Genomic DNA, 17699 nt, shown 5'->3' on the forward strand with positions numbered 1-17699 from the left:
AGCTAATATGTAGCATAGTTCAGAAAGTTGACCTGATTGAGCAAAATTAATATGATTTTTGGATTCAGCACACCAAAATTATCCTAAATCAGCTCAAAAAACTTAAACAATAAATTTGTTGTTGACCAGAGTTATCATTATTATTATTATTATTATTATTATTATTATTATTATTATTATTATCTTATCTTATCTTATCTTAGCTTAGCTTATCTTAAATATGTTAGAATAGCGGTGTGCTAAATCCATCCAAACAATCAAACCATCTAACTTCTGCATCATCTCTTTTATTAGGCTCAGGTAGCTGCTCAAACATAAAGAAGCTATAATAAATAGTGTCTTAATAAAAGCATCCATGTCTAACTATGAGTGTGCTGGATGTAGATGCAGGGGTGTTTAAGGACACAGTTCCATCGCTGAGCAGCTGACTGTCTGGGGCTTGTCTGGGCATCCATCACATCGTTATTATTTGTCTGTTCTCAATGTTCCCAGTTTAACAAAAAAAACAAAAAAGGACTCTCTGTACTGAGTCGTGACTGTCTGCTCAGCCCGTCTTCAAGAACTCCGGAAACAAGTCTCGAGATGGCGAAGGAGGCCGCAACATCCGAGTGATCATCCACCGAGCACCAATCGCTGCTCACCGAGGAAACTGAGGACACGGTATCCCCTGCCGCGCGTGAGGAAATGGGCGGGCCCGGGGAAATCTCTGTCACGGTGCGTGGGCGGTCGAGCGTATAGTAAGGAGCTGCCGCGGCAGTATTTATGAGAGAAGCGAGCAGATCTCAGACAAGACGAACCGAAGCAGTCCCGATAAGAGGAGACTTTTCAGATTTCAGCACCACATCACTGGACAGCGCCCCGTAGCCTCAGCCTCATCACCATGGTTCTGATCTGGACTCAGTTTGGTGTCAATCACAAAAATGTCAATGTGAAGTGTAAAGTACGGATGATGCACAGAGGTGACAGCTCAGGATCCTCATCATCAGCGGTAAGTCCAGCTCATTCTACAAAGTATTTTTAACTGTTATTTCTAAAGCTTTTGTCGCATTGTCTTATGTTAAAAAAACAAAAAAACGCTAAATCCTAAACCATTTATATATATATATATATATATATATATATATATATATATATATATATATATATATATACATATATATATATATATTTTTTTTTTTTTTTTTTTTACGAAATAGAGAATATCACATTTAAATACAGCATGTGTCCTGTTTTAAAGGTTTCCCTCTGTAAATTAGTGATCTTGTCTTTACTGTAAATTACCGCTAATGAACCGGCATCACTCTCGTCACTGATGCTGCGTTCATTCACATGCAAAAGTCGCTGTTGTGTGATCAGCCAATCACTGCAGAGGATCTCGGTCGTTGGGGGAAGTCTTTTAGCCCCTCATGATACCTACACAGACGACTAAACCCCCTCTCACGTTGTTGGCTTCAGCCTATGAATGGCAAACATGGTTTAATGCAGCACAGTGATCAGGATGCTGTCCCACAGTGTCATAGCTGGAGGCTGTTTTTTTTTTCCTGTGAATTCATACATAGCCTACAGCAGATGATGTGGAGGATGCTGACTGCATCATCATTTTAGGGCCTGAACATTTTAATTTACATATGTATTAATTATTCAGCATCCCTTTGGCTTGATACAGAATGTAGCATCACCAGTGTTGTCATATGAAGATGATTTAACTCATGCTTGTATTTGTTTCTGCAGGAAAGCACCAAGTCTGAGCAAGACACGCCCTGCCTGTCCATCAAACCCACAGGCAAAGACTTCTACAAAGTCCTGGGTGTGTCACCTGACTCCAATGAAGACGAGATTAAGAAGGCCTACAGGAAGTTGGCTCTGAAGTTCCACCCGGACAAGAACAGCGATGCTGATGCAGAGGACAAGTTCAAGGAGATCGCAGAAGCCTATGAGATCTTGACCGACCCCAAAAAGAGAACCATATATGACCAGTATGGAGAAGAAGGTGAGAGCCATGGAGTTTGTGTTCTGAGCTAAATAACTCCAATTATTTAAACTTTTACCTATAAAAAGGGAAGTCTCCTGGTTTAATTAAGTGATGAACCTTTAGTGCTTTAATGGAGTAAAGCTGACATGAACTATTTATGTAATCATCAACACTCAATACTGGAGTGGGAGGATCATGACTTAAACACTCCCAAGTAAAACAGCTAAATATCTGCAGCATACACAGCTGTGGGGTTCATCAATTATTCAGGCAGCAATACAAGTATTTTCTTGCAAACTGGTCCAGATTTAGAAAACATCTCAGAGGAAGAGGCTGCACCGAGCTGAACTTAACATGATTCTCTGTTTCCTTTGTGTTGTTTAGGTCTTAAGAATGGAATGTCTATGGCGGGCCCAGGCAGCGTGTTCCGCAACAACTATCAGAATGACCCCCATGCCACCTTCTCATCCTTCTTCCATGGCTCCGACCACTTCGACATCTTCTTTGGCTCTGACTTTGATGCCGAAGAAGACTCCTTTAGACGGTACACCTACAGCAACATGGGGGGCCACGAGGGTGGGCAGAGGAGAGGCCAGCAACGTCTGCAGACTGAAGCTGTGGTGCACGACCTCCTGGTGTCCCTGGAGGAGGTACTTCACGGGTGCACAAAGCATGTGAAGATCACCCGCAGCCGCATCAACCCCGACGGCCGTAGCGTACGTTCTGAAGACAAGGTGTTGAACGTGGTGGTGAAGAAAGGATGGAAGGCCGGGACCAAGATCACCTTCCCTAGAGAAGGGGATGAGACGCCCAACAACACTCCTGCAGACATCACCTTCGTTCTCAAGGACGAGGAGCACCCACAGTACAAGAGAGACGGCTCCAACATCGTCTACACAGCCAAGATCACTCTGAAAGAGGTGAGTTAGGTTCAGAAGTTCTTCAAGGTGAAGGCACTGATTGCCAGAGAGCCCTCAGTTCTGGCCCACTGTAGCCATTAAGTCACACAGCACGTAAATAATATATTATATAACACATGACTGGTGTATAAATAGATATACTATGCAATTGTGCCAGCTCCTACACCTACTCAGAGAAAGGTTAGATCCATCCACTCGTTGTCTTTTACATAAGCGCTGAATAAGGCGTTCAGTGGAATGCCAAACAAAATCGATTACAGAAAAACATGGCTGGTAGGGAAAAAAACATCTAGAATTGTAGTCTGAGAGCAGAACACAGTGTTCTTTTCTGGGCATCTGAGTCCTCAGCTCAGACTGGGCTGACAGACCCCTGCTAACATCGCAGTAGCAGCAGCCTGCAAACGCCTCCGTTCCCTCATCAGCCCCTGCAGAGCCAGAGAAGAGCACAAGCTAAATTTAGACTCAGTGCTGACTGCCCCCATGAATTGCATTGCACTCCACACTCTCCCTCTCAACTACTATGCAGGCTGCAGACTCCTCTGCCTCTACATGGCAGGCTGAAAGGCTGGAGAGGCTTTTTTTTTTTTTTACTTGTTCTGTTTCTGGCTCTCACTTCTTACCAACCCACACACAGATTAGCTAGGTAGCAGTCACAGAGACTGGCATTTCAAAGCTCTCCTCCATCTTTCTTTGGCACCTCTCAGTCACCAAAGCACTTAACTCCCACACACAGAACAGCAAATAGAGCAGCCATTATAACATCTGTAACACTAGGTTATTGCATAACATAAATGTGTTATGTTGTTTCAAAGACACACATTCCAAATTTATCCGTTATGTAACTTGACACTTTAAAAGTTCATTTAATTGATTTTGGGTCCAACCATAATGAGGCCATACAGCTATTATAAAACCTGTTCCAAATAACGGATCTGGAGAACTAACTCTTTCTTCTTTTTTTGTCTCTGCAGGCGCTCTGTGGCTGCACAGTTAACGTGCCTACACTTGACAGCCGGATGATGCCTCTCCCATGCAGCGACGTCATTAAACCTGGTGCTGTCCGGCGGCTCAGGGGTGAGGGTCTGCCCCTGCCCAAGAGCCCGTCCCAGCGAGGCGACTTGGTGGTGGAGTTCCAGGTGCTCTTCCCTGACAGGATCCCACCTCAGTCCCGCGAGATAATCAAGCACAGCCTGGCCAAGTGCTAGACTGCATCCCCAATACTTGATCGACACAGCTTCACCGTATGTGTGTTGTTAACAATTCACAGCCTTGCCCAAGGTGCTAAACTCACAACCAATCACAACCTCTTATTGTGTTTGGAAATGGCAAGCAGCACTGAAGTGAGTTGTAGCTTAGAGAGAGAAGGTGAACCTCTGCAGGAAGACGCACTTTAAACAGAATAACATGCGCAGTGAGTTCAGACATGATGAATGGGGTCTTTGGTATCTGAGGTCATCCACTGACTTAATTCTCTGGAAGGAGAAGGTTATCTGTACTGTTATACTTGCAAACCTACAGCAGGATATCAGTGTGCTATTCGAGTCTATATAGACTTCAACCTGAATGGTAGACACATGTGAAAAGAAACTTTATATTATAGTTATATGGTGCTCATATGACTGATTTTGCATTGATTTATTACAATAGCAAGAAGTATACTTGTGTACAAAGATCTACTTTGTGTACAAAAAGCTAAAACATTGTCTCTAAGAGAGATTCATCTGTCAAATGTTCTATTGAATTACTTGAGATGTTTGTACATATTCTGCAATGAGCCAGTTGTTGATGTATTATTACCTTATATACTGCACATATATTTGGAGAGCATGTAAAATAAAGATGAACAAACCATTTGAACTTGTGTTTCCAGTAGTTCTTTGTGATAAATGATTCATAACCTGCTACACTTCTCTGAAAAATGACCTAGGAAACATCATTAAAGTCCATAGAATCTAGTTATGTAATGGAACTATGTACATTTAGAGATTAGAAGTATTTTCATTTTCATCTCAGAGGCAAAGATTGTACTTTTTCTTCCAATGTATTTGTGAGAAACAAAACAAAAAAAAAAAAAAAGAAAAAAACACCACTTTTTACATCTACTTTTTTTTAATCTCCTTCCTATGAAGTGAAACCCAGGTAATTGTTAATGTATTGATTTTGAATGTTCATGATAAACTGAGGGATGAAGTGTCCATTTATGGATGAAGTTTCAATTTATTATACTCCTTAATCTAAATAAACTCTTTGACTCTCTAGAAAATGCTTAGTCACTGAGGTGAAAACTCCTGCCCATGAAACGTGACACAAACATGACATGATCTAGTAGAATATGATGCATTGGTGTAATTAAAGTGTAGATTGAGTTCACACTGAAACATGTACAGCAGTGATATATAAGTATCCTCTTTCCCTTTGCATTAGTATATTAGCAGGCTCTGATAAGAACAAAAATAAGCATGACTGACATCTTCATATGGGAACAGTGGGTAACAAAGTATAAAACTGTGTATTTGAATGACTGGACAAGGCTGTGCCAAAAACTAAATTGCCAACAAAATTAAAAGGCATGATTTATTCCATACTTTGAAACCGAGTACATTTTCCTCACTCCATGTTCCAGACTTGAACTGTTCTTTTTGTCTGCAGCGTCGGTCTGTCTCATTTATCAGCCAGTGTGAAATACTGCCTCGTTGTGTTCAATTTTCAAAGCACAGGAACACTTCACGTCACACAATTTCTCAGCAACACAATGGCTCTGATTTCCACACTTCCACAATTATCAAGGTCTCCGTGTCCCCAAATGAGTACATCTCGCCCGTAACTATTTCTAAACTTGACATTTTTTCCTGCCACATCATAACTAGGCATAATTTGTCTAGTTTCTAGTCTCTACCCTTGGATTTGAGAAAGTTTTGTGCTTTTATCCACTTTCATCCTTAATGTGACTGTGGCAGACTGTCCACTGAGCATTCTGGGTAAATCACAGGGGTCTGTGAGCATGTCCACTTTTAGCCAGACGGAATGATTCAATTGGTAGCATTCAGTCCCTCTTATATTTGACACTGACCCTCAATTATATTCTTGTATAACATGGCCCTATAGTAGTGGTTCCTAACCTTTTTTGGCTCGTGACCCCATTTTAACATCGAAAATTTCTGGTGACCCCAGACATTCAAAACAGAGACATTTTTTTGCTAAAATGTATTTGTTTTTGATTATGTAATGGTTTGCTGTACTATGTTGCAAATAACACTAATTTTAGTCAACATTTAGTCTATATAATGTAAATCAGGGGTGTCAAACATGCGGCCCGGGGGCCAAAACCGGCCCGCCAAAGGTTCCAGTAAGGCCCACGGGATGAATTTGCAAAGCGCAAAAATTACACTTAAGATATTCACAATCAAGGATGTCAAACTCGTTTTAGTTCAGGTTCCACATACAGAACAATGTGATCCCAACTACAATAATAGCATAATAACCTAAAAGTAAATGACTCCAAATTTTCTTAGTGTAATGAGAAAAATATAATATTACATTACACCTCTAAATAATGACAACTCCAAATTTTTCTCTTTGTTGTAGTGCAAAAAGTTACATTAAATTATGAAAATATTAACATTTACAAACTATCCTGAATGTGAAAAACCTGAAAAGTGAAACTTTAACATTATTCTTCCTGTTATTAAATATTTTGTGCCTTTGTGGATCCAATCCGTAATATGTGATAATAGGTGGTAAGTTGAGGTGTAATAATGTTAAAATTGCATTTATTTTTCTCTAGAAATTTCCATTTTTTCAGGTTATTCACATCATTTTTGTTTTGATAGTTTGTAAATGTACATATTTTCATAATTTCATTTTGATTGCACTGAAACAAAGACAAAAATTTGGAGTCGTCATTATTTACAGATTATTATGCTGTTGTTTTACTGGTCCGGCCCACTGGAGATCAATTTGGGCTGAATGTGGCCCCTGAACTAAAATGAGTTTGACACCCCTGATGTAAATTATTCTGGACGGAGGCAGTAAATCCAGGTGTAGATTACTGCACAAAGGGAGAATTGGATTTTCCTTGGTCAGGATATGTACAGTCAGTCCAGCTTGGATTTACAAGGCTGACAATTAATACTGAACAAACAAGAACTCAAACTATGAAATATGAAAGAGCTGCAGCATCTGAAACTGACCACAATGAACATGTGACAGATAAACAGAACCACAGTGCTGCAGTTTCACACTCACAGTTTGTCATGTCTTTAATGGATGTGATTGTCTCTCTCATCTCACCATATGTTTTTAATTAGTAAGTTTTTTGTGTTTTTTTATATCAATTATCAGAGATTTCAGGTGACTCCATTTGAATTCCAGGCGACCCCACATGGGGTCCCGACCCCAAGGTTGAAAAACACTGGATTAAACATTTTAAATCACTAGATGGCTTTGGTTGCTGGTGGATGTTTGGGTCTTTATGGGCAAATTTTACTTGTAGTGGAGTTCTTTCAAAGTATGGTATGAATACATTTACTGAAGTGGAGGGTCTGAACACTTCACCCACCACTGATAAAATAACAACCCAGATCTGAGTACCTACAGGACTGACTGCAGACCTGACGCACTGAGTAGACTGGACCTCTGCTGCCATCTAGCGACGCAAACAGCCTGTAAATAATAGGACACACCTGCTGATGGGGGGGGGGGGGCTCCAGTCCAGTCGACCCTCATCAACTGTTTTCTTTGTTAAACTGTGGTGGTGTTACAGTCTACAGTGATGAAGACTGCGGTGATGAAGCACAACACTTGCTTTAGGATAGTGTCCACATGTGAGAGGGGGCTGATGGGAAAACCTTTTTGTTTGTTTGTTTTGTTTTAACTTTATTGAAAATATTTGAGTATACAAGACATAAATACTGAACAAACAATAAGATGTCAAAAAGAAAAAAAGTATTTGAATAAATAAGTTTAAGAAAATAATACATAGATTTAAAGACACAAAGCAGAATAAACAAATAATAGTATAAATAAATAAATAAATAAATAAATGAATATCTAACAAAAATAAATAAATAAATGCAACAGAGAGTTCAGTCTATTTTAAAGAATTGTTTAGAAATAGCCAGGGTGCTAGAGCTTTTTCTGTTGAAGATAAATTCTAAAGATTTAATATATTTTTCAAATAGAGGGTACACACGTGACATCATCTGTTGTGCCATTGATCGCACAAATAGGTTTAAAAAGCACTGGGAGCTATTGTTTTAGCGGCGACCTAAAGCCAAAGACAGAAGAAGCAGATGAATCGCTGCAATTCCTAGAAATAACTGGAATCTAGGCAACGAAACCTGGATTTGTGTCAGGTAACGTTAATTTATGCTGTGTTCTTGCGTAAAATCATCCCTTAAATTCCATATGGTTTTGGCTAACATTCCTTCTTAGTAAAGCTCTTAATGTTAGCATCTGTCATTTAGTTCTAGATTTCAGAACTGAAACGTTTATGTCTTCAGTTGTGTGATTCTGAACCTTGTGCTCTACATGATTTGTAAACTAGCTTAAACTGAGGCTAACCTAGTTTTCCAAATAAGGGGCTACTCTAGCACAAAGCTGTTGGATCTGTGTTAGATCCAGTATTTGATGTGAACTCTCCTTAAATCTCCACAGTACCAGTAGATCATCCACTCACTTGGGTCAATACTAAGGGTTCAACTCCAGTAAATCAGTAGTGAACTGTGAGCACTACTGCTGGGCCTTTACCGCCGAAATCACCACCAACAAAATCCGTCTGCACTGACACAAAACCTCCAAAACAATAGTATGTTGAATTAAAGCACTCACAAGCTGGAATCCTCTAAGTAACGATGACCAGGATGGACACAACTCTGGGTCTGTTGGATGCTTTCAGCCTTTGCTTTGGGGATTTTCCCAGTGTTGAACTCAGGTTCATATAAATGTCAGGATAGGTGATTTCTGTCCCAGATCAGTGTTGGTAGAACACTTGTTGTTTGGTAGCTTGTATGGATCCATGTCCAGTCCAACTGTCTTTAATTTCATGTTATATTCCACATTTTTCCTGGTCTCGCTGTAGTTACTGCTATACTCCGCCACGTTGAGCCGGTTTGTTTTTGCCGCTCAGTCTGACTGAGAGGGGCGTGGCCCAGGGCGGAAGTGACGTATGTGCATTCCCACCTCCAAACCTGTCCAAGCTGATTGACGCCTCAGTCCACCTGTGCACAGACACAGACAATGCAAACCCGGGCTGGGACATGAGCCCTTCAGCTCCATGTGTCCTCCATGTCCTCTGAGATGAGATGTCGCAGGTAGGTCAGACCAGGCCCCCAGACCTGAGTGAGGGTCCCCCCGTGGCCCAGCTGACCGTGGTGGTCCTTCTGCTCATCCCCTGTGTGCTCCTGCTGCTGCTGCTCAACTGCCTGTTTCTGGGATACAAGGTCCTGGTCCTGTCCAAGCAGACCCGCAGACAGGTGAGGCCAGACCCGGAGCAGGTTCTTCTGCAGACCCGCAGACAGGTGAGGCCAGACCCGGAGCAGGTTCTTCTGCAGTCCCCTGTGCACAGGGTCCCACGGCTGTCCGACCTGGTCTTCCCCCAGCAGCTGCAGGATGGGACCAGAGCCTACATGTCCCTGTCCGAGCCGGTTCTGCCTCATCCGGTCACCTCTTCCAGGGCCTCGTCCAGGGAGAGGCCGGGTCTTGGTCCGGGTCCGGGTCACAGGATCCGGCTCCTGAGGCCGGACGGAGCCACAGGTGGGGGGTCAGGGTCCCTCAGGGCGCCCAGTACCATCCCGGCCGCCTCCTCCGGGTTCAGTCCCAGACTGGACCTGGCCTCCGGGTCCCGGACCTACAGCACCAGCAAAGGCGAGTGGAGGAAAAGCGGCCCGGTTCCGCCCCGGTCCAGTGGCTCAGAGACGGACACCAGAGTGGACATTGTACCGCCCAACTCTCCAATGGTGAGCGGGTCCTGGACCCTCTGAAACCGGATCCAAAGTTGTGGAGCTTGAACCCACAGGTGTCAAACATAAGGCCCGCGGGCCCAAACCGGCCCACCAAAGGGTCCAGTCCGGCCCGTGGGATGAATTTGTGAAATGCAAAAATTACACTGAAGATATTAACAATCATTTTTAGTTCAAATCAAGGTTATAACACTTTTGGATTTTTCAGTGAAATGAATCACTTTCGTATCAATCCGACATTGACAAAGATTTTCATCTTTGAGGGGAATTTCATCCATAACTTTTATATGTTTTAGTTAGTTTTGTAAGTGCACAATGCAGTTTCAGTTAGTTATCTTTTTCTTTTAATTATATATATATTTTTTTTAAATTTCAGTTAACGAAAATGTTTTTTTAATACTAGTTTTCGTCATTTCATTAGTTTTCGTTGATGATAATAACTTTGCTTCAAATCAAATCAAATTTTACTTATATAACACCAAATCATAACAAAAATTACCTCATAACACTTTACATATACGAAACCAGACTCTCAAGCAAGGTTATTATTGTTAACGAAAACTAACGAAATCATGAAAACTAGAATTGAAAAAACATTTTCATTAACTGAAAGAAATAAAAACTATAATTAAAAGAAAAAAACTAAAACTAACTGAAACTGTATTGTGTGCTTACAAAACTAACTAAAACATATAAAAATGATGGATAAAATTCCCTTCGTTTTCATCTTTGTCAATGTCGGACTGATACGAAATCGATTTATTTAGCTCTAGCAATTTTAGCTAGCGGCACCATACGACATTTAATGGTCTGTTACTTGTGGTTTCCAGTCGTCTTCTGGTTCCCACTCTACCTGGAAACATGGAGACTAAAGTTGGGAGAAAGCAGCAGAGTCCTGTCTGGGATTTATTTGAATACAACGACAGAGAAGAAGAGAAAAGATATTAAAAAAACCTAAAATTAAAACTAAGCATTTAGGAAAAAAAAGAAAACTAGTAAAAACTAGCAAACCTGCTCTAAAAATAATAATAATAATGATAATACATCGGTTTTATATAGTGCTTTTCTAAGTACTCAAAGACGCTTTACAATAAAATGAAATTAAAACTATTATTAAAATGAATTAAAACTAACTGAATTAGAGGAAAAAAAAGTCAAAACTAAATAAAACTAAACTACAATGAAAACTCCAAAACTATTATAACCTTGGTTCAAATCAAATCAAATTTTACTTATATAACACCAAATCATAACAAAAGTTATCTCATGACACTTTACATATACAAAACCAGACTCTCAAGCCAATTTACAGAAACCCAACAGAAGCCTCCAGGAGCAAACACTTGTGACTGCTGACAGTGGAAGGAAAAACTTCCTTTAACAGGCAGAAAACTGGAGCAGACCCAGACTCCTGGAGGATGGACGACTGACAGGACCAGTTCAGGGTCCACATTCAGCCCAGTTTGATCTGAAGTGGGTCAGACCAGTAAAATACTCTCATAATAACCAATAAATAATGACAACTGCAAATTCTTTGTTTTAATGTAAAAATGTAAAATTTACATGAAAATGTTTACATATTTACAAACTATCCTTTCACAAAAAATGTGAATAACCTGAACAAATATAAACAACCTGAAATGTCTTAAGAAAAATAAGTGCAATTTTGACAATATTCTGTCTGTCATTAAATGTTTTGTGTATTGTAGGTCCACTGTGATCTGTAAGTTGTTTTTGTTGAAATTGCACTGATTTTTCTTGAAAATTTCAGTTTTTTCATTGGTTATTCCCATTTTTTTAAAGGTTGTTCTTAGATGCAAATGTTTTCATAATGGAATTTTACTTTATTTCATTCTAAGACATAGAGAAAAGCATGGAGTTGACATTATTTCTAAATCATTTTTTTGTTTTACGGTCCACTTCAGATTGTATTGGGAGGATGTGGCCCCTGGTCCAAAATGAGTTTGACAGCCCTGCTTTAACCCATGGAGACCCAAACATCCAGCAATGATCAAACGTATCTGCTGATCTAAACTGTTTAATACCTGTTGAAGATTGTGAATGCACCGCAGATGATATAAACAAATACACTGAGCTGTGGGAAAGTCAAAGTAACAGATAACAAATAAAGAAATGATGGTAAAAATGATAGAAACTATCAAAAGGCATCCCACCACATCAAATAAGAAACAAAAGGAATCAGAAAAATACATTCAAAGGCACAGTATTTGACCCCTCTATCTTACCATCAATTTAGATACACACTTCTGTCAGTCAGTAAAGTAAATAAATACAGTAAGCCAAAAAATGTTTGGGAAGGAATGCTTCTCGGACCAAAAAAGACTGTTCGAGGTGCTCTTTGGAAAAAGGGATTCAAAAAGTATTTATCACACTGGAAGAAAAATCCAAGGCACTCTCTTTAAACATTAAAAGGCCTTTATTATCATGGCATGGTCATATCTAGACCTAAAAAACTTCAACGCATTTCGGCTTCAAGCCTTCATCAGGAAGTCAAACAGGAGCCTGAAAAACTGTAGGTTGGGTCTAACCAGTAGGATCTAACCAACCCTGGCAGGTTCCTACTGGTTAGACCCTACTATATAGGAACGTACAGTTTTTCAGGCTCCTGTTTGACTTCCTGATGAAGGCTTGAAGCTGAAACGCGTTGAAGTTTTTTAGGTCTTGATATGACCATGCCATGATAATAAAGGCATTTTAATGTTTAAAGAGAGTGCCTTGGATTTTTCTTCCAGTGTGATAAATAAATACAGTAAGCCGTTTGGACTTCTTTGTAATGATAATTCTACTTTTCTTATTTAGTTTCTCCCAAACTGCTTCTGTAGCTCTTAGAGGCTGGTGTCACATTAACTGTGCCATAAATGACATTCTGTGGCTTCTTTATTTAGACCCGTGTTTTTCAACCATGGGGTCGGGACCCCACATGGGGTCGCCTAAAATTCAAATGGGGTTGCCTGAAATTTCTAGTAACTGATAAAAATAGGAAAAAACTTATGAATAAAAAATTATATGGTGAGTTGACAGAGACAATCCTAATCCATAAAAGACATGACAAACTGTGAGTGTGAAACTGCAGCACTGTGGTTCTGTTTATCTGTCACATGTTCATTGTGGTCGGTTTCAGATGCTGCAGCTCTTTCATAATTCATAGTTGGAGTTCTTGTTTGTTCAGTATTAATTGTCAGCCTTGTAAATCCAAGCTGGACTGACTGTACAGATCCTGATCAAGGAAAATCAAATTCTCAGTTTGTGCAGTAATCTACACCTGGATTTACTGCCTCCGTCCATAATAATGTACATTATATAGACTAAATGTCAACTAAAATTAGTGTTTATTTGCAACATAGTATAGCAAATGATGACATGATAAAAAAAAAAAAAAAAAATACATTTTAGCAAAAAAAAAAAGTCTGTTTTGAATGTCTGGGGTCACCAAAAATTTGAGATGATAAAATGGGGTCACGAGCCAAAAAAGGTTGGGAACCACTGATATAGACTGTGGGCTTTCAGTAGAATAAACTCTCATTATCTGATGTGAAATGTCAGTTCAGGTGGATTTTGTTTGTTTTTGTTTTAATGCCTCTCGTGTTTTTCTATCCACAGCCAGAGGCAGAGGATGTGGCTCATATTCATCGCAGTAGTACTTATGACATGCTCACAGATGTGAATCCAGGTGTCGTAGTGCATCTGTTTGACAAAGTCGATACGCAGTGTGGGTACCCGGACCCACCTTCAGAGGGGTCCGGCCTCAACGTGTCTACAGTGGGACCAGGACTGGACAGTGACTTTGGTGCCAGTGCAGGTACACTTCAACACTCAGCTGCTTTTATACTGATCACGTCTGATCTGGTTAAAAAAAAACAATGACCCTGTATTTCACTGGCATGTTCTATCAAGAATCAATAGTCGTTTTTCCATTGACCCTCAAATTACGTGAATATAACTTGCGCATAAAAATCGTCTCATTTATCGATTAAAAGTTTTTGCGTTGGCAAGAGGTGGTTTTTCGGGTGTAGCACAAATGGTATATCACACAAAACTGTAACGGAAAGATCTTTTTCGCAACTGGAGTCAGGTGAATTAAAAAAACTGATGCAATCAGGAAACTTGCATCATTTCCATATTCAAAATAAATCCATTAAAAAAAAGTCATCAGTCAATAATATACAAAGCATTTTGAGTTTTCACATCAGGTTTATGAATGTTTATCTGTGCATTTAATTCAGTTTTTCTGCACGAGTCATAGGATCATATGGGTCTAATAAGGAAAATGCATTATAACTATAATGTTGTACAGCTTGTTTGATGTTGCTGATTTCTCCACATGACATCCACACTTATAAAGTCTGACCTTACACATCGACTGAGTGGTTTTGTAAATGACTGAATATGACATGTGCATGTTTCCTCAGATGTTACTAACCTCAGGAATTTAACCTTTGACCTTAGACTCCTCAGAAATGCAGACTGTGTGAGAGAAATTAGCACAGAGTTCTAAAATGTCTACCATTTATTTATAGAATAGAATAGAATAGAATGGCCTTTATTGTCATTGTGTGTACTCTGAAATTATGAGTGCAACTCTAGTCAGTGCAGCAGTATTTATAAACACCAGTGCTACAAAAATAAGAATAGTGGGAATATAAAATTACAAAAACTAAAAAATAAGAGAATATAATTTTAAAAATAAAATAGAATTTAACAAAGTAACATAAGAATAGAGCTTAATGGAATAAAAAAATAAATAAATAAATAAATAAATAAATAATAATAATAATAATAATAATAATAAACTGGATAAAATATGAATTTACAGTATTAACAGTATTAAGAGCATGTGTATCTATGAACAGTATGTATTACTATAAATACCAGTATGTATATCTATGAATACAATATGTATCTGTATTAACAGTATTAACAGCGTGTATTTCCTATAAAAACAGCATGTACATCTATGTAAAACAGTATGTATACCTATGAACCAGGTCTTATATAAAAGTGCATTTATTTATTGATAAATATTGAATAAATAGTGCATTGTTTTTGCAGAACAGAAGATTATTGTAGTTATACTTATAGCACATAATTCACATTTGGGGGATTATTGTACAGTATGGGAAGTGATTCTGAGGATGCAAATAAGGGAAGCAGTAGAACAAGAAGAAACCAGAGTTATTACTTTACCCCAGAGTGTGAAATGAGTGTCAAATGTATATTTTCTCTTTTGGTTTCATTAGAACACATCCTGCAGATTTCATAACAGAATATGGATGTAATTGATTTGACAGCATCATGTTACATTATCCCTGCCCTCTTCACTCTGATTCACTTAATTTATTCAAAGTGTCATGTTTTTGTGTATGATGTACATGTCTCTTTTATTGTTGTTTCTGTTTTAGTGTCTTTACTTGCATCTTGTATCCTGCTGTTGTGCCCTCTGCTTTGTCTGCCAAAGCACTTTGTAAACTTCATTTTTAAAGGTGCTATATAAATAAAGCTATTATTATTATTATTGTTATTATTATCATCATCATCATTACCTCCCCCAGGAGGTATTGTGATCACTTTGCTTTGTGTGTTTGTCAGCAACTTTACAGGAAATCTATTCCAACCATCTTTACCAAATCTTCCCCACAGATAGGCCTAGGCCCTGGGACCAACCCATTAAATTTTGGGCCAAGTAGGCCAAAGTTCAAGGTCACAAAATCTACAATTTTCCTATCTCTCATCATTGAGCAATTTTTGAAAATTCATAAAAAATTCAAAACGACTCCAATTAGCCTCCAATTTTTGAAATTTGATCCACCAGTAACTTATTACTTTATCTTGTATCTGGCACAAAATTGTCCACATCCACTGTGGAATGTGGACTCTGTGGACATTTCAGTTTAACATTGAAAATCCCATTTACACACATTTTTCATTGTAACTCAACAAATATTGATTGGAATTTAATATAATTTGACAGACACATGACTGGTACCAAGCTTCATCTTTTTCTGCTGTATGGAACAACCTTGAAAGTGTTTAATTTAAAAAGAAATAGTCGATCCACACATGCACACTGTTCAGGGTGCTTGGCAGAGGTTTGCGTTCTCTGAACACTTGTTATTATTATTATCATTATTATTATTATAATGTATTGGCTTCATGCTGCAATATGTTCCAGAAATCTGAGATCTAAACACTGTCCCTGTATTGGACTAATTCAAGGCTGTCTTCATCATCGATAAGCTGACCAGTGAGGACCTGTCTGTGTTTTCAGGTGTCTCCCTGCGGATTCTATCGGCAGACAGTGATGGTTTGTCAAACGGTGTGCTGTCGTCTGTCCTGGAGTGGGATTATTACGACCCCTGCTACGTCAAACAGAATAATGTGCCCAAATATATACATCACAGACCTGCAATGCACATGAAACAGTACTGGGTCTAATATGTCCGAGCTGTCAGTTTGGTTGGAATTTTAACTAAATATTTATGTTTTATTTATTGCATTTTATTTATTTAATTTATACACCAACGTTGTATGATTTGTCTCACCTTTAATTATGTCACACTGATTCGAAGTCACATTTTTATCATAAGAGCACTCTGACACTGGATTACTTCAAATTCTAAAATATTCACTACGCACTACTGTTCATAGAAATGTGTTTTAAGTTCACCCTTTATTTCCACTGTTTAAGATGTAGGCACTAGTAAAAAGAAATTCCATCTGTTCTGAATTTCATTCATCACATTACAAATTACATCACTGCTGGATTTTTTGGGGGGGGTTGGGGGGGGTGGCCTCATTTTTATTCACTTGTACCAATAAAGTTTCATTTAAATATTTAACTTTATTATATTGATGTTATATTTAAAGCACTAAAGCTTTTCAGTTCGAGAGAGAGAGAGATTAGAATTTTAATTATTTATGTTTAATGTATTGCATTTTATTTGTTAGACTGAAAATCTTAAGAATCTGAAGATCTGGAAACTTCAGTTCAGTAACTCAATACTGAAGTCAATATGAAACAAATCAGGAAGGAGAGACATTCCAAATATGGTCACTGCTCTACAGAAACAGTCACAACCAAAGCAACAATAAATACAGAGTGTAAATAGCTAAAAAAAAAAAAAAGTTTGACTAAAAAGAAAAGTAGAATTAAAGACAGGTTACTGAAATTCAGATATTTAATAAAAATGCCACACTGGTGTACGTTAAAATGTTAAATTAATTTAACCAGCAGAGGGTGCTGGTTAATACATCTAGTTTCATTTACCATCTTCACCATTTATCTTCATTTACCATCAGTGAGGTATAGAGATGATACTGAGCCTGTACTGTAAGAATGTTGTACATGGATCTGATCTCAGTTCAACTGATGAAAGACTTGTCATAAATACTGTAGTCTTCCCTCACACAGAACCTTTTTGCTGAGGGTTGTTTGTGGTTTCCCCTTTTAATCTTTATTTTTTGCTGCCAGCTTTAATCTACACTTCTTGCTATAAGACCTGTACATGCACAGAATCTTAAATACATCAGTTCATACCCTTATACTTTTACAGCATCTCTCAGCAGTTTTACTTTTAGTAGAATCATAGCGTTTGTGCTCTCAGCTCTGCACTTTACCCGCTCACGCTGCATGTCATAAAAAAAAATTCAAAGATCTGCAAAAATGATCCATTCATCACTATAATGATGACACAAAGTATAGAAGTCCAAGACGTAGAATGGCTTTGATGTAGTGAAACTCACCCAGAAGTGAGGCTTTTATCAAAAGCAGGAAGGACACAGATCCCCCCCCTCACCCATTTACTCAAAATAAAAAGGGTAAAATTTTAC

At 38.6% G+C, this 17699-nt stretch overlaps 2 protein-coding genes across 2 annotated transcripts; both read left to right on the plus strand.

Annotated features, from left to right (window-relative positions):
* The first annotated feature begins 723 nt into the window (after window positions 1-723).
* On the plus strand, window positions 724-4749 carry LOC115430592 (dnaJ homolog subfamily B member 5). The gene is made up of 4 exons (XM_030150685.1): window positions 724-988; window positions 1732-1990; window positions 2357-2892; window positions 3864-4749. Exons 1-4 carry the CDS (start codon window positions 881-883, stop codon window positions 4095-4097), a joined length of 1137 nt encoding a protein of 378 aa, XP_030006545.1. The 5' UTR covers window positions 724-880; the 3' UTR covers window positions 4098-4749.
* Window positions 4750-9194: 4445 nt separating this feature from the next.
* Window positions 9195-16304, plus strand: hwa (huluwa). Its single transcript, XM_030150262.1, has 3 exons — window positions 9195-9848; window positions 13473-13671; window positions 16138-16304. Exons 1-3 carry the CDS (start codon window positions 9195-9197, stop codon window positions 16302-16304), a joined length of 1020 nt encoding a protein of 339 aa, XP_030006122.1.
* The last annotated feature ends 1395 nt before the right edge of the window (window positions 16305-17699 follow it).

The sequence above is a fragment of the Sphaeramia orbicularis genome, chromosome 12, assembly GCF_902148855.1.
Source record: "Sphaeramia orbicularis chromosome 12, fSphaOr1.1, whole genome shotgun sequence".
Taxonomy (NCBI): Eukaryota; Metazoa; Chordata; class Actinopteri; order Kurtiformes; family Apogonidae; genus Sphaeramia; species Sphaeramia orbicularis.

Excerpts from the sequence above, each read along its gene's own strand:
- LOC115430592 (XM_030150685.1), top strand. The coding sequence starts at position 881 with ATGGTTCTGATCTGGACTCAGTTTGGTGTCAATCACAAAAATGTCAAT. Across the intron at positions 1,991-2,356 it reads TGACCAGTATGGAGAAGAAG|GTCTTAAGAATGGAATGTCT; the intron begins GTGAGAGCCATG and ends TGTGTTGTTTAG. Across the intron at positions 2,893-3,863 it reads CCAAGATCACTCTGAAAGAG|GCGCTCTGTGGCTGCACAGT; the intron begins GTGAGTTAGGTT and ends TTGTCTCTGCAG.
- hwa (XM_030150262.1), top strand. The coding sequence starts at position 9,195 with ATGTCGCAGGTAGGTCAGACCAGGCCCCCAGACCTGAGTGAGGGTCCC. Across the intron at positions 9,849-13,472 it reads TACCGCCCAACTCTCCAATG|CCAGAGGCAGAGGATGTGGC; the intron begins GTGAGCGGGTCC and ends TTCTATCCACAG. Across the intron at positions 13,672-16,137 it reads TGACTTTGGTGCCAGTGCAG|GTGTCTCCCTGCGGATTCTA; the intron begins GTACACTTCAAC and ends CTGTGTTTTCAG.